The sequence below is a fragment of the Nyctereutes procyonoides genome, unplaced genomic scaffold, assembly GCF_905146905.1.
Source record: "Nyctereutes procyonoides isolate TBG_1078 unplaced genomic scaffold, NYPRO_anot_genome, whole genome shotgun sequence".
Classification (NCBI taxonomy): Eukaryota; Metazoa; Chordata; class Mammalia; order Carnivora; family Canidae; genus Nyctereutes; species Nyctereutes procyonoides.
In genome coordinates, this window is record NW_026575128.1 from 14,219,215 (window position 1) to 14,240,655 (window position 21,441).

The following is a 21,441-nucleotide window of genomic DNA, read 5'->3' on the forward strand; positions in this document are numbered from 1 at the left end:
TACCTGTAGAACTGGGATGCCTGGGTAGCTCAGTGGTTGAGCGTCTGGCTTCAGCTTGATCCTGGTATGATCCTGGGGTGCCAGGATCAGGTCCCACATCAGGCTCCCTGCACGAAGCTTGCTTCTCCTTATGCCTAAGTCTCTGCCCCTCTCTGTGTGTCTCTCATGAATAAATGAATAAAATCTTTAAAAAGAAAAAAGATTACTTATAGAACTAAAACTATATAATAAGGCTAAGAAGGAAAGATATATAATGATTATATTCCCCAACAATGTAGATTTACTACAAGGTTGTTTTTTTTTTAAGATTTTATTTATTTATTCATGAGAGACACACACACAGAGAGGCAGAGACATAGGCAGAGGGAGAAGCAGACTCCCTGTGGGGAACACAGTGCAGGACTCAATCCCAGGACCCCAGGATCATGCCCTGAGCCAAAGGCAGATGCTCAACCACTGAGGTACCCAGACGTCCCTATTATAATGTTTTTTAATGAGGTAGAGAATGGGAAATACATTTGTAAAATACCTTCTTAATGTTTTCAGTAATCATATTGGTGTTAGTATGAATATTGTTATTCTGAAAGTGCTTTGTGGATGAGATAGAAGAAATGAGTAATTATGGAGGATTCTAATTTTATTATCACCCATGTCCTTGAAAATCAGGATTCTCGGTATAGAAAAAAAGGGGCTAGACAAGAGATTGAGTAAAAGCTCTTTAATCTTGAATGTGAATTGAAAGTATTAATATGTACTCATGAGGTATTTTATCATATGTATGTTTGTGTGTGTGTGGGGGGTTTATACACTATACAGCTGACCCTCGAAAAACATGGGTTTGAACTCTGCAGGTCCACTTATACATGGATTTTGTTTTTATAAATACAGTACAGTACTGTAAATGTACTTTCTCTTCCTTATGATTTTCTTAATAACATTTTCATTTTCTTTTTTCTAGTTTACTTTATTGTAAGAAAAAATATGTAATACATATAACATACAATATGTGTTTATCAACTGTTTTTGTTACCAATAAAGCTTCCAATCAACAGTAAGCTAATAGTAGTTAAGTTTTTGCAGAGTCAAGTTACATGCGGATTTTCAGCTGGGCAAGGGGTCAGTGCCCCTAACCTATGCCATCGTTCAAGGGTCAACTGTACTGTTTTCTCTATTTTTGTATATTCTTTTTTTTTGTATATTCTTGAAATTTTGTATGATATAAAACAAAATAACCACAAGTGATTAAAAGACATTAAATATATTAAAAACTACAAATTCACAATAATTTAAAGAGAGAGTAAAACAAAACAAAATAATTGAACACCAAGTTGCTACGGCATCAGTTTACTAGTTTAAAAGGGATAAGTGTGGTAAGAGATTTAAGCATTCATCTTGCTATTCTGGTATAAACTTTATTTTAGGGTAACCAAATGGTCTAGAGGATGTGAAAAAGATTTTCTGTATAGAATTAGAACTAATAAAAGTCATCATTTTGTAATATCTTGTGAAATAGCCAATTTATGAAACAGACGTTAATGGATATTAAAACAATTTGGAAAAAGTTGACAGGAACTTTATGATGCAGAATCAGGCTATCACCACTTGAAAAATGGAAGGAGCCTGGGACCTGAAATGGACAGTGGAAGAGAGCTGTCTAGGCAGGAACACCTGTGCTTAAGTGAAAAATAAATCTTTACTGTGTTAAATCGCTGAAATACGGGGCAATTCATTGTGGAAGTTAGCTTATAGTAGTAAAGAATACCATTTATATATATTAAAACACATAAGCACACAATTACATCTTTTTTTAACCATACAAATATATGCAAACACATACTAAAACATTAGAGGGTGTGCCTAGGTCAGGGAGAGGAATAAGAATAGGCAGGGATCAAAAGAAGAAAATAAAGCAATAAAGGCCCTAGTTATTAACTGAGGATGAGAGTTCACCATGTTCTGAGAGGCATGGTTTAACTTATTAAGGAATAAAACATAAGGATTTAAAAAGGTGACAATGAATCTACCCTTTTCAGAGAGAGCCCAGACTAGTTTTGCTTGGCAATTATCTTCTACCTTGAGGAGCACAGAATGGTTTTAGAGGAGGCAGTGTTGAAGACAGAGCCTGCTGGAATCCACTACCATGCTCATTAGGAAAGTGTCAAGCCTCAATATTCCCTAAACTGAGAATTTCTCCCTTCCGTCTCAGCTCTTCCTGGTAGTGCTGATGTAAGAGGCACATTGCACACTTTCCAGACATGGGGCCTGGACCTGGCCACCTTCCCCTTGGCCACCCATCTTCCTGCCACCCTTCTCTTCAAGCTTAGGGAATCTGGACAAAACACAAGATGGATGCTGGGTGCATCCATCTACCCACCCTCCATCTCTGCTTTTGGTAGGCTGTATAATGGCCCTTCCACCAAAGATGTTCATGTTCTAATCCTCAAAGCCTGTGAATATCTTACCTTTTATGACAAAGGGGACTTTGAAGATAAGGTTAAGTAAGGATCTTGACATGGGGAGATGATCCTAGATCTTCCCAGTGGGCCTAATATACTCCCAAGCGTATGTAATCACAACATAATCCTCATAAGAGAAAATAGAATTAGAAGAAATGAAAGCAGAGGTCAGAGAGGAGAGAAGATGCCATTCTACTGCCTTGAAGACGGAGGAAGGGGCCATAAACCAAGGAATGCAAGCAGGCTCTAGAAGCCAGAAAAGTCAAAGAAATGGATTCTCTTCTAGAGTCTCCAGGAGGAATGCAGATAAGTCAACACCTTGACTTTACTTCAGCCCAGTGAAACCGACTTCAGACTTCTGACCTCCAGAACTGTAATATATTAAATTTGTGTTGTTTTAAGCCTCTAAGTTGTGCTCATTCATTACAGCGGTGGTAGGGAGCTAGTACACTGGCCCTGCCACTGGGCAGCATAACCTGTCCTCCTAGAAGAGTAATGTCTGTGACAGTGACAAGTGAAGAATCAGGGAAGGCTTCCTGGGCGCCCAAGCAATCGGCTGACTCAGGTTCATATCATAGCTGATTTCTTACCTCTCTGACCTTGAGCAAACGTCTAAGCAACCGTACATTGTTAGGAATGCGTTAGTTATAGGGTTGCTTTGAATTAAATAGATTAAGGTTTTAAATTACCTCCTACTATATAATTACCCACTTTTTAAGAAAATAGGTCACATCTCCTGGTGGGTTTACACACATTCATTCTTTCATTCAATCATCAGGCGTCACTGAACACCCAGTAGCCCCTGGCACCATGCACAGTGAGCTTGTCTGCTACAAGCCCCGAGCCCTTCTCCCCTAGGCTGCCACTGAGCTTCCAGTCGGCCCAGTGTTAACTTTACCATCCCATCCTAAATGTGGGCTCTTACACTTGCCTTGTATCTCCTTCATGGACTCATTCTGTCAGCACCCCGCTTTCCCCTCCTGGGCTTTGTTTCTGCAGCAGCCATTAGCAGTCTCATCTTGGCCTTTACCCAAATGTGCCTACCCAGCTGTACTCCCTTGACCTGGGGAGCTCCTCGCCCACTCCACAGGACCCATCTGGATTTCCTCATCCCAAATCTCCCCACCCCCACCCCACTTCTAACCTCCAGGTCTGAAATGCTGAGCTTCCCTGGAAAAACAGTTGGTCCAGGATGATTTTTCTTATATCTGCAGTCCAGATTCATGAGCCCTCTACCCAATCCAGGTCCAAGGTTCTCCTTCCTCAGAGCCTATAGCTCTTTCTCCAAACACTGAGCTGCCTCTCTAGAGTGGGGTTAAGAACCCAAATATTAAACTGGAGAAATTTCTTTCTGTTATTTCGGCTTGGGTGATGTCAACTGGGTGGAGTGAGGGAACCAATAGTCTGGCCAAGTGATGGCACTGTGGGCAGACAGGCAAGGGGCTCTCTAACCCAGCAATGGTGTAGGTCTACAATGGTGACACTGGACAAGTCTCGGCCCTCTTCAGGCCTGTCTCTCTACCTGTCTGTGCACAAAGGGGCTGGTCTTCTGTCTCCTTGAACTTAGGGCTTCTGTGCAGTTACCCCGGCAATGGTACATAACGGCCACAAGAGGGTGCGCAACCTCCAGTTCAGAAGTGTGTAGCCTACCCAAAGGAGTACACTGCACTTCAAAAAGGAATACAAGGCTTTGAAATGAAAAGGTAGTTTACCCAAGAGTACATTACAAAATGGCAACAGAGTAGGCACTGGAAAGGGGTATCTGAATTCCCAGCCTGAGGGGGCGGCAGGTGCCCCAAGTCCAGGAGAAGTGGCAGAGAGAGGGCTGGCAGGTGGCAAAGGAGGAGGGGCTAAGAATATGCTTTAGAGAGTTCCATCACCTTGAGGAGATAGGAGAGTCTTTAGGGGAGAGCTACAGACTGAATGTATTGCCGCCAAACGACCGGCGCAGTGCTTGCAGAACAAAACCTGAGGAATTTAGGGGAAGTGGAGATGAACTTGGCTTCCTTCCCTTCCCCAGCAGAGAAAGAAAAGTAAAGAAACTGCAGGAGTTATTTTAGGATTGGAGGAAGACACCTCCACACAAGACGGCACAACAACTAGGTAAGGATCACCTGACATCCTTTTCTCTTTTTTGCCTTCCTATAATTAGTCTCAGGCCCCAGGAAAGACAAGGACCAAAATAGGGGCAGTTAGCTGGGGTTCCAAGGGTTAATTGCCAAGAATTCATTCTCTGACATCAGTCACAGCCCCTGCCCTCACCACCGCTGTCCCTGCCGCCCAATCTGTCCCCTCCTTGGGCCCCAGGTTGGCAGCTTCTGTGAATTCTTTCTTCGTTGTAATTCCCTAGGGTCCTAGGACCCAGGCCCAGAACCCGTCTCCTGCCCTCTCCTCAGGTCCCAGGCATCTAGGGCTTGCTCTAAGGGAGGAAGGAAAGCAGGCTTCCCTCCCCTCACCATCTCTCCCCCTCCCAGGATGTGGGCCCTAGGACCAAAGGGCCTCTGTCTTTCCCTGCCACACCCCACACCCCACCATCCATTGTAACCCAGACAAGGGGAGTTCTTGTGTCTCAGCCTCTGGCAGGCATCCTTGTGACCCTATGCTGGAAGGTCCCGGGCAGGATGGGGGAAGGGAAATCATGGGATCAGAGAAGACACCTCCCCACTTTGGAAATTATGATACACACCCCCCCCCAGAGCCCAGAGACGTCAAGCTTCTCCTCCCTCAGATTTCCATCAGCAATGGGGAAAGAAGGTGTTTGGGGGGGGTTGGAGAAATGGGGAAACTCATCTGCATATAAAAGGCTTGAGGCCCCGAAGTGGAAGTGGAAACCGAGAAGGTGTGGAGACACAAAAGCTGAACCTCCTGGCAGACAGATTTGGAGCCAGAATACAAGAAGGGGGGCAAGCCAGGGACAGGGTAAGACAGGGGACCAAATAGGGCAGGCCATACAAACTTGTGAGAGCTGTGGGTAGAGGCCCCGGCATTTCCCTTCCTAAACGCACAGATATAGGACTGCTGGCATCAGACAGGAATGTGGCCACAGAGGAAGTGAGACCCTCTGGACTAAAATGAGAACATTCCATTTAAAAAGTAAGAATCTTTCTGAAAAGAAGCACAAATCCCTGGCAGTGAGCAGCTTTCCTCCCAGGAGGGGGGAATGTCCCCACTTGCAAGAAATAATGGTATAGAGAATAAATGGTATGGTCTCACTTAGCAGCAGGGGCTCAGCCACCTGCATACTGACCCCTAAGGACCCATACCAGGGAGAGGCTAACCCATCTTGGCAGGAAGTGACATCACTCACCAGACAGGAAGGGGTGGTTCTAGCAACCCCAAAGGCTTCTGGGAGGGCCAATCCATGGAGGGTTGGCCCTGAATGTCCATGTCCCTCCACAATCTCCATCTTGGCCAAGGGGGGGGCCAAGGCTCCAAGATGTTGGGTGAAGTCATTGCACCCCCATCTCTTCTTCAGTGATCTCCTAGGGTTCCTAAATCCCTCAAATCCTGACCTAGTTGCAGGGGCACGGGGAAGAGATACTATCACACCAGGAGCCATGGGCCAAGCCTCTAGAGTCAATGTATCTGTGGAAATAGCTCTAGGGTCCCAATAATGGAGGGATAAAGGACAGCCTCCTCAGGGACCAAAAGGATGGTAAGACCAGTTTCCATGGTAACTGATTTCAATGTAGCCTCTTCCTAGCCCCAGAATGAGGGAGAATAAACTTCTAGGGAGACCAGGGCCTAGCGATGAAAGAGCCACAGGAATACAAAAGGGTGGGAAAGTTATTATAAGAAGGTCACGTCATCCTGGCACTGCCCCCAGTACCAGTGGGCCTCAAAGCCCAGTTTGGCACCTTCATCCTCTAGGGGCTCAGGAGGTCCACCATGGAGCCCCTCCCCTGGGGGCTTCCATACAGCCCTCAAGCTCCCTAGTCTGCTGGCTGTCGGGTCCACCTCAGTCCTGGCCCTGTCCCCACTGGGTATAACTTTTGCCCAGTCCGTCTCAGGGCGGGGAGCACCAGGGGGGCCCTGTTCATCCAGCTCGCTGGGGGCCACCGTGTCTAGGAAGCTGCCAATGGAGAGACTGTCCAGCCGGTCCATGGAGCTAGTGTCTGGCAGGCTGTCCCAGCTGCCTCGCCTTGAGTGGCCTGGGCTCCCGCCTGTCAGGCTATACTGGCTGCTGGTGAGGCTGCTGCAGTGGCTGGTCAGTGTCCCCCTCTCCTCCAACAGCCAGCGCACAGCCTCGATGCCCTCATTCAAGGTCAACAGCTGCTGCAGGATCTTCACATCAATGGCTCGCAGGTAAGCCTGGGGGAGTGGGAGAAGGAATTAGTCCAAGGTTCTGAGACATGGGTTTCCCAAATCTTTCCAGAGGCCCCATTTTGTAGCTCAGCCAACCACGCCTCAATTTCAAGAAGCCTGGGAATAGAAGCATGGTGGGTTTTAGAGTGTGGGTTTTAGAAGCAGACAGATTGTTGTTAAATATCTCAGTTCTGGGGGCGCCTGGGTGGCTCAATCGGTTAAGATCGATCAAGACCCGAGGTGAAGGCCATGATCTCGGGGTCCTGGGATCAAGCCCCGCGGAGTCTGCTTCTCCCTCTCCCTCTGCTGCTCCCCCTGCTTGTGCTCTCTTTCTCAAATAAATAAATTAAAAGAATGAAATAAAATCTTTAAAAAGAATCTCAGTTCTACCACTGATTAGCTATATGATTGTGGACAACTTTCTTACATTCTCTGAGCCTTGGTTTCCTTGTTTGTAAAACAGGGCTAACTCACTCATCTACAGGATGGCCGCAAGAAGTCTGAGATGCTGTTTATTAAGTACACAACATCGGGCTTGACACAGAGTAAGGTCTCAGTAAATGTTTAGTATTGAAATCTGATCCTACTGAGCTTTGAACTTCATAGATAGGGTATTAACTACTGAAACAGTCCACATTCAAAGAACAGCCTAATAGGCTGAGTTGCCTGGTGCTGATTAGGAAGTGGACTGGGCCAAAGGGAGGCAAGAGCTATGGAAGAAAGAGGAAGCTAACCTGGTCCCCCAGACCCTTCAGGGTGTTGGCAGCTGTTGTTCAAAGGGTCAGAATCCTATTGGCTGGGGATTCAGGGCTTGTCTTCACCACACACCTGTCTCTCTGTCTATACTGGGAGTAAGGATGACTTATTGGGTCATCTCCAGGGTCCCTCCCAGCTCAGGTGCCAGAAATTATTTTCCCCAAACACAAGTCTGGATCTGCCCCTCCCCTTCTCAAGAGCCTTTCTGAGCTTTGTGCTGCAATTAGAGAATAAAATCTGTCGACACCCAAAAGCTGTCAAAATATAGCCCTGGCCCTTCTCTCAGCTATTCCTTAGGTATATTTCCCTGGGAGCCCCAGGTCTTGTCACACGTGACTTTCTGATTTTGTTTTATTTAGTTTTCCTTTTTTTTTTTTTAAGATTTTATTTGGGATACCTGGGTGGCGCAGCGGTTTGGCGCCTGCCTTTGGCCCAGGGCGCGATCCTGGAGACCTGGGATCGAATCCCACATCGGGCTCCCAGTGCATGGAGCCTGCTTCTCCCTCTGCCTATGTCTCTACCTCTCTCTCTCTCTCCCTGTGTGTGACTATCATAAATAAATTTAAAAAAAATTTAAAAAAAAAGATTTTATTTATGCATGAGAGACACAGAGAGAGAGATGCAGAGACATAGGCAGAGAGAGAAGCAGGCTCCATGCAGGGAGCCCAATGTGGGACTCGATCCTGGGACTCCAGGATCACGTCCTGGGCCGAAGGCAGGTGCTCAACTGCTGAGCCATCCAGGCGTCTCTAGTTTTCCTTTTAATCAATGTAATGGATGCACATAAAGAGGCAGTTATCTTGAAAGTAATAGGCTCCCATCCTAACCCTAAATCTCACTTCCCACAGACAACTAGTATCCATTTTTTTTAGGTGTTTATTTTGGTGCTTATCTTCGAATATCCAAATAACATGCTACTCATTGACTTTTTTTTTAAGATTGTATTTATTTATTCATGAGAGAGGCAGAGACATAGGCAGAGGGAGAAGCAGGCTCCTTTTGGGGAGCGGATGCGGGACTCAATTCCAGGACAACGGGATCACTCCCTGAGCGGAAGAGAGATGCTCAACCACTGAACCACCCAGGCGTCCCTACTCATTGACTTTTAAGTTGTAGGTGCTTTCTGTTGACTTCCCACATGATGGAAGGTTAAGGATTTAACTTTCATCCTACTACCCATTCCTCTGCCACACAGACACCTTTCCCATTTCTCTGTATCCCCAACATATGCAATAAAATGAGTTATTCGGTGATTACCTTATAAGGATTTGGAAACGCTATTCATAGCTAAGTTGTATAGTTTACTATGCTTACTTTTCATTTCTTACTTCATGTTTAGAATTATACCTTAGGGATCCCTGGGTGGCTCAGCGATTAAGCGCCTGTCTTCCGCCCAGGGTGTGATCCTGGGGTCCTGGGATCGAGTCCAGCATCGGGCTCCCTGCATGGAGCCTGCTTCTCCCTCTGCCTGTGTCTCTGCCTCTGTCTCTCTCATGAATAAATAAATAAAATCTTAAAAAAATTATACCTTAGAATAACAATAGATATATATCAAACCTTATATAATTATTCATTATTATCAGACTATATTACTACTACACTATACTACTACTCCTCTATTGCTTAGTTTGCTACATAGTGATCAGTAAGTTATCACAAAACCCCCTCCCAAATGTCTGAGTTTTCCTCTCAAGGCATTTTTTTTTTAGTATTTTATTTACATATTCACAAGAGACACACAGAGAGAGGCAGAGACACAGGCAGAGGGAGAAGCAGGCTCCCCGCTGGGATCCTGATGCGGGACTCCATCCCAGGATCCTGGGATCATGCCCGGAGCCAAAGGCAGACACTGAGCCACCACCCAGGTGCCCCTTCCCCTCAAGGCATTTAAACAAATCACATATTCTACTTATTTTGTGTTCTTAGAGGGAGCTCTTCAGGAGCCTTTTGATCTGCTCCAATCTGAGCCTCCTGCACAACTGTCCTCCAGGGATCCTCCTTCACCGTCATCCTAGGGATTCTCTGCTTCTTTTCCCGGGTCGGAGCCTGGTTTCCTGGATCCCATGTCTTCTTCTTTCTTGATTTACATCTTCATTATCTCTGGTGCTTTTCCTCCGGGTCCTCCAGTAGCTTCCTGAGAAAGTCTACACAGGAGCTACATTTGTTGAAGCTTCACCTGTCTTAAAATGCTCTTCTCCCCTCACACTGTTGACAGTGTGACACATATAGAATTCTAGGCTGAAAATAATTTTTCTTCTGGACTCAAGACATTGTTCCATTGTCTTTTAATTTTCAGTGTTACACTTGAAAAGGCTGATGTCATTAGGATTCCTGATCATTTGTATGTGACCATCTTCCTATTCTTTCTGGAAGTTTTTAGAATTTTCTCTTTGGTCTCAGTGTTCTAAACTATCCCAATAATTTGCCATGGGGTGTCTATTTTCATCCATTGAACTGGCCACTCGTTGGACCCTTTTATTTTTTTTTAAAGATTTATTTATTTCAGAGAGGGAGAGCGAAGAGGGGCAGATGGAGAGGGAGAGGGCAAGCGGACTCCCTGCTGAGCATGGAGCCTGCCATTGGAGTAGGGGAGGCGGTAATCCACTTGGAGATCCTTACTTGAGCTGAAACTAAGAGCTAGATGTTCAACTGACTGAGGCATCCAAGCACCCCTTGTTGGGCTCTTTTAAACTGGAGACTTGGGACACCTGGGTGGCTCAGTGGTTGAGAGTCTGCCTTTGGCTCAAGGCGTGATCCCAGGGTCCCCAGATTGAGTCTGGTATCAGGCTCCCTGCAGGGAGCCTGCTTCTCCCTTGGCGTATGACTCCACCTCTTTCTCTCTCTCTGTCTCTCATGAATAAATAAATAAAATATTTTTTATTTCATTTTTTATTTTATTTATTCTTTTTTTATAAAATATTTTTAAAACCCCAAAACTGGAGGCTTATGTCCTTCAGTTCAGGGATATTTTCTTTATTTCTTTGATGATTATTTCTCCTCCACTATTTTTCTGTTTTTTTCTGGAAATTCTATTATTTGAATAGAGGGTGTCCTGGATGGATCCTTTTTTTCCCTCTTCCATCTTTTCTATATTTGTTCTAGTTTATGAAATATTTCAACATTATCAGTCCTTCTATTAAGTTTTTCATATTTTCCTGTCATGTTTTTATTTCTCTATGAGTTATTCTAGTTCTCTGAAAGTTTTTGTTTTTTTATTTTTTTTCTGAAGATTTGAGAGAAAGTACACACTTGAGCAAGCAGCAGGGGAGAAGCAGAGGGAGAGAGAGAATCCCCAGCAGATTCCACTCAGGGCTCAATCCTATGACCCCAAGATCATGATCCGAGCTGGAATTAAGAGTCAGATGCTTGATGCAGAGCCACCAAGGGACCCCTGAATGTTTTACTTTTTATAGCTTTCTGCTGTGGCTGCAATATTATCTCTTATCTTTTTAGGGACATAATAAATGATTTTTATAAGTTCTCATCTCCCAGTATTATCTCCATTTCATTCAAGGTGTTTTTTCTTTTTATTTATGTCTATATAGTTAGAGGGTCTCATCAGATGTCTTAGAGCCTTTAGCAGCTGCACATACTTCAGAATGATCTCTAAAAAGCTAATTGAAAGCTTTATGTACATATGTGAGCCTTACCAACTCTGAGTCTCACTAGGAATTATCTGGCTGGGTTATTTGGGTTAGCCAGTACCTCTTGTGGTATTTTTCTGTTGGGTTCACCATATTCTACCCATATCAAGGATGTAATGCAAGCAGGGACATCTGGGTGGCTCAACAGTTAAGTGTCTGCCTTTGGCTCACATGTGACCATACATGCCTTGGTCGTGATCCCAGGGTCTGGGATCGAGTCCCACATCAGGCTCCCTATGAGGAGCCTGCTTCTCCCTCTGCCTGTGTCTCTGCTCTTTCTCTCTCTGGGTCTCTCATGAATAAATAAATAAAATCTTTTTTTAAAAAAAAGAATATAATGTAAGCAAAGCTGCCAAGTAAGGGGAAAGGCTGGAAGGGTATTTAACTTATGTTTTTTACTTAATCTTTCTTTTTTTTTTTAAGATTTATTTATGAGACAGAGTGTGTGTGTGTGCGTGTGCACGTGCAAGGGAGTGGGGTGGGGGTATGGATTGGGGTGGGGGAGAGGCAGAGGGAGAGAGAATCTCAAACAGACTCCCTACTAAGCACGAAGCCCAACATGGGGCTTGATCTCACCGCCCTGAGATCGTGACCTGAGCTGAAAAGAAGAGTTGGATGCCTAACTGACTGAGCCCCCTGGGCGTCCCAACTTAATCCTTCTTTTTTTTTTTTTTATAGATTCTATTTATTAATTAATGAGAGAGAGAGAGAGAAAGAGGTAGAGACACAGACAGAGGGAGAAGCAGGCTCCATGCAGGGAGCCCAACGTGGGACTGGAGCCCCGGACTCCAGGATCAGGCCCTGGGCTGAAGGCGGCGCTAAACTGTTGAGCGACCCAGGCTGCCCTACTTAATCCTTCTTGCTCTCTACTTGACATAGTGTCTCTCAATCTGGAGATCTTCTAGTTCTAGTTTTTAAAAAAATATCAGTTGAGGGATCCCTGGGTAGCTCAGTGGTTTAGTGCCTGCCTTCTGCCCAGGGCATGATCCTGGAGTCCCAGGATCGAGTTCCCTATCAGGTTCCCCACAGAGAGCCTGCTTCTCCCTCTGCCTATGTCTCTGCCTCCCTCTCTGTGTCACTCATGAATAAATAAAATCCTAAAAAAAAATTGATCTATCTTATCAATTGATAAATGTTTATTAAATTATTCATGAAATAACTGTCTTACATCTAGAATGATAAACCAGAATATGACCAAGTGCTGATACACTAAGCGGAATACAGGCACTGGAATTAAACACACCTGGATTCAAATTCCAGTTATGCCATTAATGAACCACAGGAAATTGGAATGTTTTCCCCTTCATTTCTTCATTGTAAAATCAGGATACTATCTAATTTAAAGGTTTATTTTAGAGGTACCTGGGTGGCTCAGTGGTTGAGCATCTGCCTTCAGCTCAGGTCATAATCCCAGGGTCCTGGAATTGAGCCCCGCATGGGGCTCCCTGCTCAGTGGGGAGCCTGCTTCCCTTTCTCCTCTCTGTTCATGCGTAATCTCTTGCTATCTCTCTCTCTCAAGTAAATAAAATCTAAAAAAATTAAGAATAAAGGTTTATTTTTAAAAATGGAAGGAACATATTAACATGCACAGGATATTGCCTGACAAGTATCAATTCATAAATGGTAGCTATTTTGCTTTATATGTTATTTATTTTTTTATTATTATTATTTATTTATGATAGTCACAGAGAGAGAGAGAGAGAGGCAGAGACATAGGCAGAGGGAGAAGCAGGCTCCATGCACTGGGAGACCGACGTGGGATTCGATCCCGGGTCTCCAGGATTGCGCCCTGGGCCAAAGGCAGGTGCTAAACCGCTGCGCCATCCAGGGATCCCTTATATGTTATTTCTATGCTCGACTTACTCAGCATACATAAGCACAGAACAAAATTCTCTACCTGAAATTTTTTCTGATTTTGGAATAATATCACAACTCTAATTCTATTAAACAAATGATTTTTGGGTTTGTCTACTGATTACAAAGATTATGGAGAAACTGTCCCTGCTAGATAGAAACTTACATTTTCTTTTCTTTCTTTCTTTCTTTTTTTTTTTTTTTGAAACTTGCATTTTCAATAAGGAGATATGGACATAAAATAACCAAAATGCTACAAACTATACAGATTATTAATGACATACAATAAAAGAGATTATCTTCAATCATTTCTTACTGGGGGCAAATAAATTAACAGTGAGACCAACAGTCCTAGTCCATAATCAAACTAAATGTATTAAACAAAACTTCTCAGACTAAAAATAATTCTTCTGCTATATTGTCTCCTTCCTTCCCTCCCATCTTCCCCTTCCTCACTTCCCTCTGTACTATTCTTTTCCAAAACTTACTTCTCCAATCTTCTGTGAGAATAAAGAAGGGGCTGGCACCTGGTTGCCCAGTTAGGGGGGGGATTTTAGAGTACGATTCTTTTTTTTTTTTAAAGATTTTTATTTATTTATTCATGAGAGACACAGAGAGAGAGAGGCAGAGACCCAGGCAGAGGGAGAAGCAGGCTCCATGCAGGAAGCCCGATGTGGAACTCGATCCCGGGTCTCCAGGATCACAACTTGGGCTGAAGGCGGCGTTAAACCGCTGAGCCACCCGGGCTGCCCTAGAGTACGATTCTTAAGCAGACATTCACAAACCCTTTTGTTTTCAGCTTCATCTGTGCCCCCAGTTCCAGAAATACCTGGTGCTTCTAAGTCCTGAGACCTCTGAAGGTTTCTGTAGTGCAAAATGTTTTACTTTTCAGCTTTCCTTGCTGCTGGCTTAGAAGTTAGCTTTTTTCAGGTCTACTAAGTTACCACTCTTCCTTCTGCTTTCCTGCTTCCAAAATTTTGTTCCTATCATCTTCTCTCCTGTGTTTGTTATCATAATAGTTTCATGGCTTTTAAAATAATCCATCTACTGGCTTTTTAGTGAAGTTTCAGAAGGAAACAGGTAAATGCATGTGTTCAATCTGCCATCTTGAAATTCCCGCTGACTTTATTCATCCTTCAAGCCCCAGCCTCAAATGCCACCTCCTCTAGGAAGTCTTCTCTGCTCTTCCTTAAGATAGATTTAATCTGTCCAGTTATGAAACAATATTCATTAAGTGTTTCTTATAGGCATCACATTGTGTTAAAGGAAGAAAAGATACCATTTCTTGATCTCAGAGAGTTCACAGTCTAAGGGTAAATTAAGACAAGGATACAAGCACTTAAAATCCAATGTGGCAAATGCTAGGGGAAACGACTGTTATACAGAGGGCCATGACCACCTAAAGGGCCATAACCCAACCCAGGCAGGTAAGAAAATGCTTCCTACAATAAGGCACATGAGCTGAGGCATAGAGGTTAAGTAGGACTTAGCCAGACTAAGCAGTGAAGAGAGGCATTCCAACCAGAGGACACAGAGTGTATCCCTTCCAATTCAAAGTGCCCTTTCCACCAGTGACTAGCTAGCTCAGTCAGTAGAGCATATGACTCTTTTTTTTTTTTTAAGATTTTATTTATTTACTCATGAGAGACACAGAGAGAGGGGCAGAGACACAAGTGGAGGGAGAAGCAGGCTCCCTGCAGGGAGCCCGATGTGAGACTCAATCCCAGGACCCCGGGATCACGCCCTGAGCCAAAGGCAGATGCTCAACCTCTGAGCCACCCAGGTGTTCCAGAGCATATAACTCTTGATCTAGGGATTGTAGGTTCGAGCCCCACGTTGGGTATAGAAATTACTTAAAAATAAAATCTTTTTTTAAAAAAAAAAAAGGGCAGCCCAGGTGACTCAGTGGTTTAGTGCCACCTTCAGCCCAGGTTGTGATCCTGGAGACCCCGGATCGAATCACATGTCTGTCTTGCCACATGGAGCCTGCTTCTCCCTCTGCCTGTGTCTCTGCCTCTCTCTCTTTCTCTCTGTGTCTCTCATGAATAAATAAATAAAATCTTTTAAAAAAGTTTAAAAAATTAAAAATTAAAATAAAAAAAATTTTTTAAAATGTCTTTCCAGAGTACAAACCTGACCATGTCACTCCTTAATGAAGACTCTTCCAGAAAGCCCACCCTGGGTTCCAATAATTTGTCATCCTGTACCAGAGTTTCTAGTCTCTCCCTCCTTCCTGTGAGCTCCCTGAGAGCAGGCCCTGCACAGTTCTCTGATGGCACACAGCCTCAGATCAGATAGGTCAGGTTCAGCACTGTGATTCTCTTGCCTTTACTACCCTTGGCCTCTCTGGTGGTCTCTAGGATTTAGGGGGTTGAGCTTTACCGTGTTGAAGGGAAATGAATCTGAGAACTAGACTGTATAGCCCTGCGACAGTGGGATTCCCTGACTGTGACAGCATGGCTCCCCAGAATAGAAAAAAGCAACACTTTCTTGCCAGAAAAAGAAACACTCGTTCCATACCATCTCTTTGGAAACAGAAGGGATAAGCACCTCAGGAGAGAGACAGCCTCAAAGGCCACTCCAACCCAGTTCTCTTCCCTGAGGAGATTCAGGTCCCCCACTACCCCTCTTAACACCTCCCCATCAGACTCTGCTCAGTCCCAGGGTCACGAGTATGGCTTCCTCCTTGCTCAATCTAAATCAGGCCCTGGGGTAAAGCCAGGAGATTCCAGGCTCAGCTCCCTGGCCAAGGATTGAGATTCTCAGACTATCGTTAGTAGGACTATCTGGTCCCACAAGCCCCTGTCCCTTCATCCTCCAAGAGGCAGGAAAACTGAGGCCAACAGAAAGTCAGGGCTCTACTCAAGACCTCAAAATGATTCAGAAGCTGAGTCAGGACTTGAACCCAGGACATCCCCCTCCTTGCCTAAAGCTTTTTTTCAGGTTGCCCTGTGAGGGTGGGTTGTCGCAGCAACAGTTGTTTGAGTAGGAGAATTAAGTAGGGGAGGTTGCCATTGTTTCCCTTCCCACAAACCCCAGAGTCTGGCTGGTTCACTGAACCTGGGAGAGGGGGAGGGAAGCAAGAGGAAAAGGAGCCTAGAGGCAGGAATAACCTTGGCCTAAGGAGCATGACTGCCCACTCCCTGCATGATTGCTGGGAGAGGGACAGTTGAAGGACTGTGTTCAGAGAGCTTGGACCAGTTCTGCCACTGAAACCCTCTGCCCAGCCCCCACAGTGGGCAGGGCTGAGTACACAATGACATCAATGACATCTTGGCCAAGGAAGGAGAAAGGAATAAGGGAGGGAGCCTTTCCCTGTTCTGGCCCCCAGCAGGCCCCCTCCTTCAATGGGCAGCCTAGAGTCCCAGGCCCGGCGAGGTTGAGAATGCAGAGACCTAATCAGAAGTTAAATGTACCCCCTTTAAAGTTTACAGACAGGTAATCTCCATCAAAGGCAAAAGAATCAGAACCAAAGAAGAGGCAGGGCTCCTCCACTGGTTCCCTGTGTGAGGCCAGGAGCCTGCCTCATCTATGCGATGGGGAAACGATGACTGCTTTTCCCACTTCAATGACATAAAGCATCTTTAAAGTCTTTAAAGTGGCAAAAGCAGATCTCAATGGTGAAGATGTAAAGTGCAGGCAGATGGTCTGAGTTCAAAGGCTGGCTCTGCTTTTTACTTTTTGTACGACCTTGGGCAGTTGCTTAACCTCTTGGTGCCTCAGTTTCTTTATCTATAAAATATCACTTGCCTAATAGGGTTGCTGTGAGGAGTAAGAGAATATTTTGTCAAGTGCTCAGCATGATGCCTGGCACCACTTTATACAATAAAGCAAAGTCAAGCCCCTCCCTCAGGTGGGCAGTCACAGGCCTGCTCTGAAGAATTTGGTATTTACCTCCAACCTTCAGGGCCAAGCACACACTTGGCATTTAAATCCTTCCCCCAAGGAGCCTTCCCTGATTGCTCTGCCCAGAAGGCTCCGGTCTCAGCCTAAGAGCCCCCATGCCCTCCTCTGCTCTCTCACAGGCCAGCTAGGCAGATGGTGGGCTCCAGAAAGACCTATTAGCTGACACACTCACTGTGGCCTCCTGGTTCTGAGCCAGAGAGAATTCTTCAGTTCCCCAGAACTGGCTGCAAAGTAGTGGCAGGTGTAAATTACCCCCTTCACTGGAACCAGGGCCTTGGGGAGCCTGGGCAGCCCCAAATGCCCTTCTGGCTCTGAATCTAGACTAGCAGCAACAAAGGAGGGGGAGGGTGCCTGTTTCCTTCTCTTCTCCCCAAGAAGGTATGAGATACAAAAATCCAGTATACCTGGGGGGCTCAGAGGCGATGAAGCCAATGCTGATGGTGCTATTACTCTGATGCCCGGGGTTCTAGGAACTTCCAAGTACTTTAAGTGGGGGTTGGGGAGGGGGGTTTGGGGAAAGGGAGGATGTTTTTAGTGGCTCTAGTCCAGGCAGTTTTCACCCAGATCTCTTCCAAGCTGAATCCTGTCATGAACACTGAGGCCTCAGATGAGCAAACTCTGGGCCCAGTTTGCACCAAAAGAAGAAACTGGTTGCCCCATAACGGTGGCCAGGGGAGAGATGGCCCCTGGTGGAGGGGTGGGGTGGGGTGGGGAGAGATTTGGGCTCTGCTAGGTTCTCAGTGCTTCCCAGCCTCACCTCTCCCCTCCCAATTATTTGGTAGGAAAAACTTCCAGGAGCCAGTGCCTCCCACCTCAAGTCTTCAGGACCCATCAACGCCCCACTCACCTTTGGGAGGGGCAATTAATGAACCCCGGGGTTTAAGGATTGATCTGGGAGGGATCCCGAGGAGTTAGGTAGGGAGTTTTAACTCTCGCCTCTCCAGCCCAACTCTGGGTGCATAAGTCTGTCCCTTCCAACCCGGCTGGGGACTCCGGCCCCGGCCCCCGCAGCCCACACTTACCAGCTCCATCCTCAGCGCCATGATCTTGTCCCCCAGGCCCTGGCCCGCGCCAGGCGCCCCCGGGAGCAGCGGGGCGCCAGAGGTTCCCGGCTCCCCTTCACCTCGCAGCCCGCGGAGCAGCCCTTCGGGGGTCTTCCTGCCCACCTTGCCCTCCACATCTCGCAGGTCAGGCGTCTGGGACTCCGCAGTCCCCTCCATGCGGGCCTACGGCTGAAGAGGACCGGGCGGCCGGCCGGCTGGGGCTGGGTCGCGGGGGTCCTCGTCTCCCGGCTGCCCGCGCCCAGCGGAACCAGTGGGTCCCCGCCCGCGCCGCGCGGGGGCGGGCGAGGGCACCGTAACTCTCAGAAAAGCCGCGCAGACGTGCCGGCGTGCGTGCGTGTCTGTGCCTGTGCGTGTGTGTGTTCGAGTGCTGCGCACACACGTCTGGCCCTGGAATGGGTGGGGCTGGGCGATCTGTATGTACTTGGATTTGTACTTGAAGGAGCGCTAGCAGAGTTCAGTGCCTTCTCCCCATTCTGCCGACTGAATCCGGCCCGGCATACAGCAGGCATACAGCAGGCATACAGCAGGCGTTCGATAAGTGTTTGCTGAACAAAGCCTAAGCACCCTCAGCCGTAGGGGAGTTTAAGGAACAGTGGTGACCCAGAACCGCAGAGGGTTTTGAAAGGCTTCCTGGGGTGGGGTGGGAGGGTTGGGTCTAGAACAGTGGTTAGAATCTAGCTAGCTACTGACACCCACATGCACTTTCAGTGTAGCCACGGAATTTATTTTTTTAAGTTTATTTATTCATTTAATCTAAAGTAATCTCTAGGGCACCTGGGTAGCTCAGTGGGTTAAGTGTCTGCCTTCAGCTCAGGTCATGATCCCAGGGTCCAAGGATGGAAGGAACCCTGCATCAGGCTCCCTGCTTAGGAGGGAGTCTGCTTCTCCCTCTCCCTCTCTTAAATAAATAAAATCTTAAAAAAAAAAAAAAAAAAGTAATCTCTATGCCCAACGTAGAGTTGGAACTCAGACCCAGAGACCAAGAGTTACATGCTCTTCTGACTAAGCCAGCTGGGTGCCCTGCCACTGAGTTTAGATTAAAGAAGTAGAAAATAACATACTTCTGGCCAATGAGAAGCAACCAGTATTGAAGATAAAAAAGTCCAGGTCCGCCAGATCATGCTTGATCCTGTAGACTGATGTTTTTTTTTGTTTTTTGTTTTTTTTTGCTTTTTTTTTTTTTTTTTTTTAGACTGATGCTTCTTAAGCTTGACTGCATTTGAATTTTCTGCAAGCCTTGTTAAAATGCAGATTGTGATTCTGTAGATCTGGGATGGAGCCTGAGGTTCGTCTTTTCTAACAAGCTCCCAGGTGATGGCCATGTTGCTGATCGAGGGACCACACTTGGAGTAATGTGGCTATAGAAGATGGTTCTATGGTGCTTGGGTTGTATTTTATAGGCCATGGGGAACCATGAAAAACTTTTTTGTTTTAGCTTGATTTGGGTGTTTAATCCAAGTAATTCCAGCGCATGGTCACAGAAGGATTTACAATGCAAAGATAGCTAACCTGCTCTACCCTTTCCCACCTCTAGCCCCACTCCCAGAGGCAACAACATTCAGCTTTTTTTTTTTTTCTGGTGTTTATACACATAACCCCACATACGCTTATACAGTACAACTATTTCTTAATTTTAAATATTGTCTACCAACTTCCTAATATAATCAATATGATTTATTGCACTTATACTCTGTATTTCCCCTCCTCCATTCACCCTATATATTTCTATCACTATTTTTAGTTCATCAAACGGTTACTTTTGTAACCTTAAGTAAAATATTTTTCCTTAGTATCTGTTGGTCAACGGAAGGGTTTTATTTTTTTTTTTTTTAAATTTTTTTTTTAATTTTTATTTATTTATGATAGTCACAGAGAGAGAGAGAGAGAGAGAGGCAGAGATACAGGCAGAGGGAGAAGCAGGCTCCATGCACCGGGAGCCCGATGTGGGATTCGATCCTGGGTCTCCAGGATCGCGCCCTGGGCCAAAGGCAGGCGCCAAACCGCTGTGCCACCCAGGGATCCCAACGGAAGGGTTTTAAATCAGAGGTTAAAAAAACAGATTTGCCTTTTTGAAAAATTACTCTGAATTTTCCAAGGGGAAAGGATTGGAGGGGTACAAATCTGGAGTCAAGGAAATTGATTGGAAATCAAGAAACTGAAATGGCCTGGACAAGGGGGCTGGTTGTGAGGTTGCAGAAGAGTTAGACCAGGGGGCACTTGGGTGGCTCAGTAGCTGAGTGTCTGCCTGTGGCTCAGGTCCTGATACCAGGGTCCAGGGATTGAGTCCCTCATCAGGCCTCCCACAGGGAGCCTGTTTCTCCCTCTGCCTATGTCTCTGCCTCTCTCTGTGTATCTCTCATGAATGAATAAATAAAATCCAAAAAAAAAGACCAGAATGGATAACTCTTTTTTTAAAAAAAATATTTTATTTACTTATTCATGAGAGATACAGAGGCAGAGACACAGGCGGAGGGAGAAGCAGGCTCCATGCAGGGAGCTTGACGTGGGACTCGGTCCTGGGTCTCCAGGATCACGCCCTGGGCGGAAGGCAGCACTAAACCACTGAGCCATCTGGGCTGCCCAGAATGGAGAACTCTTAAGGAGGTAAGATTGACAAGACTTGGTGACTGGCTATGTTGATTTATTTATAGTGGCATTTATGAATGCTTGTTTAAAAAAGCAAGGATTTCAATAATATTATGGAGAGTCTACTAATTGCTAGCCAGTGTGTGTGGTACAGAGAATACAGGGGGGAGCAAACAGACCTGGACTTGTTGCTGGAGAAGAGGATTCAATGGTGACTCTCAGCTGTTTAGCCTGATGCCATTCAAAAAGGAAGGGAACCCAGGAAGAGGTCTAGAAATGGGAAGAGATGATCACAGCAGGGGTTACATTGAGATGGAGGACCCTGTGAAGATGTCCAGCAGGCAGTCAGACCCAGGTCAGCCTAGAACTCAGGAGAAATGTTAGGACTGCAGACATGAGCATAAGAATGTTGGTGGTAATAGAGGTCAGGAGAGTGCATAAGATCTTCCCTGAAGAGTGAGAAGCAAAGATCAGAAAGGAGCCCTGAGAGATATCTTTTTTATTTTATTTTTGTTTTTTTTTTTTTTTTGAGATATCTTTTTTAAATGCCAATAAGATGTGTTGGATTTTCTTCTATTCTCTAATACATACTTATTAGGAAAAATCATCCAATACTTGGACTTCTAAGATAAGTACTGTTAGGGACACCTGGGTGGCTCAGTGTTTGAGCGTCCAGGTCCAGGGATTGAGTCCCACATCGGGATCCCTGAGAGGAGCCTGCTTTTCCCTCTGCCTGTGTCTCTGCCTCTGTGTGTCTCTCATGAATAAATAAAATTAAAAAAAAAAAAAGATAAGCACTGTTAACATTTTGGACGATACCATCCCACCGCTTAGGAAGCAGGTGGAATATGGAGAACTCAAAAACTCTAA

At 45.6% G+C, this 21,441-nt stretch overlaps 1 protein-coding gene across 1 annotated transcript; it reads right to left on the reverse strand.

The window, feature by feature from the left end:
- Positions 1–703: 703 nt before the first annotated feature.
- Positions 704–18,316, reverse strand: LURAP1 (leucine rich adaptor protein 1). Its single transcript, XM_055342048.1, has 2 exons — positions 17,944–18,316; positions 704–6,767 (listed from the first exon to the last, which is right to left on the reverse strand). Exons 1-2 carry the CDS (start codon positions 18,139–18,141, stop codon positions 6,246–6,248), a joined length of 720 nt encoding a protein of 239 aa, XP_055198023.1. The 5' UTR covers positions 18,142–18,316; the 3' UTR covers positions 704–6,245.
- Positions 18,317–21,441: the final 3,125 nt, after the last annotated feature.

Bases quoted from the DNA above. Each gene is read 5' to 3' on its own strand.
- LURAP1 (XM_055342048.1), bottom strand. From the start codon at position 18,141: ATGGAGGGGACTGCGGAGTCCCAGACGCCTGACCTGCGAGATGTGGAG. The intron at 6,768-17,943 runs GTAAGTGTGGGC...CCACTCCCCCAG, and splicing joins TGGCGCTGAGGATGGAGCTG to GCTTACCTGCGAGCCATTGA.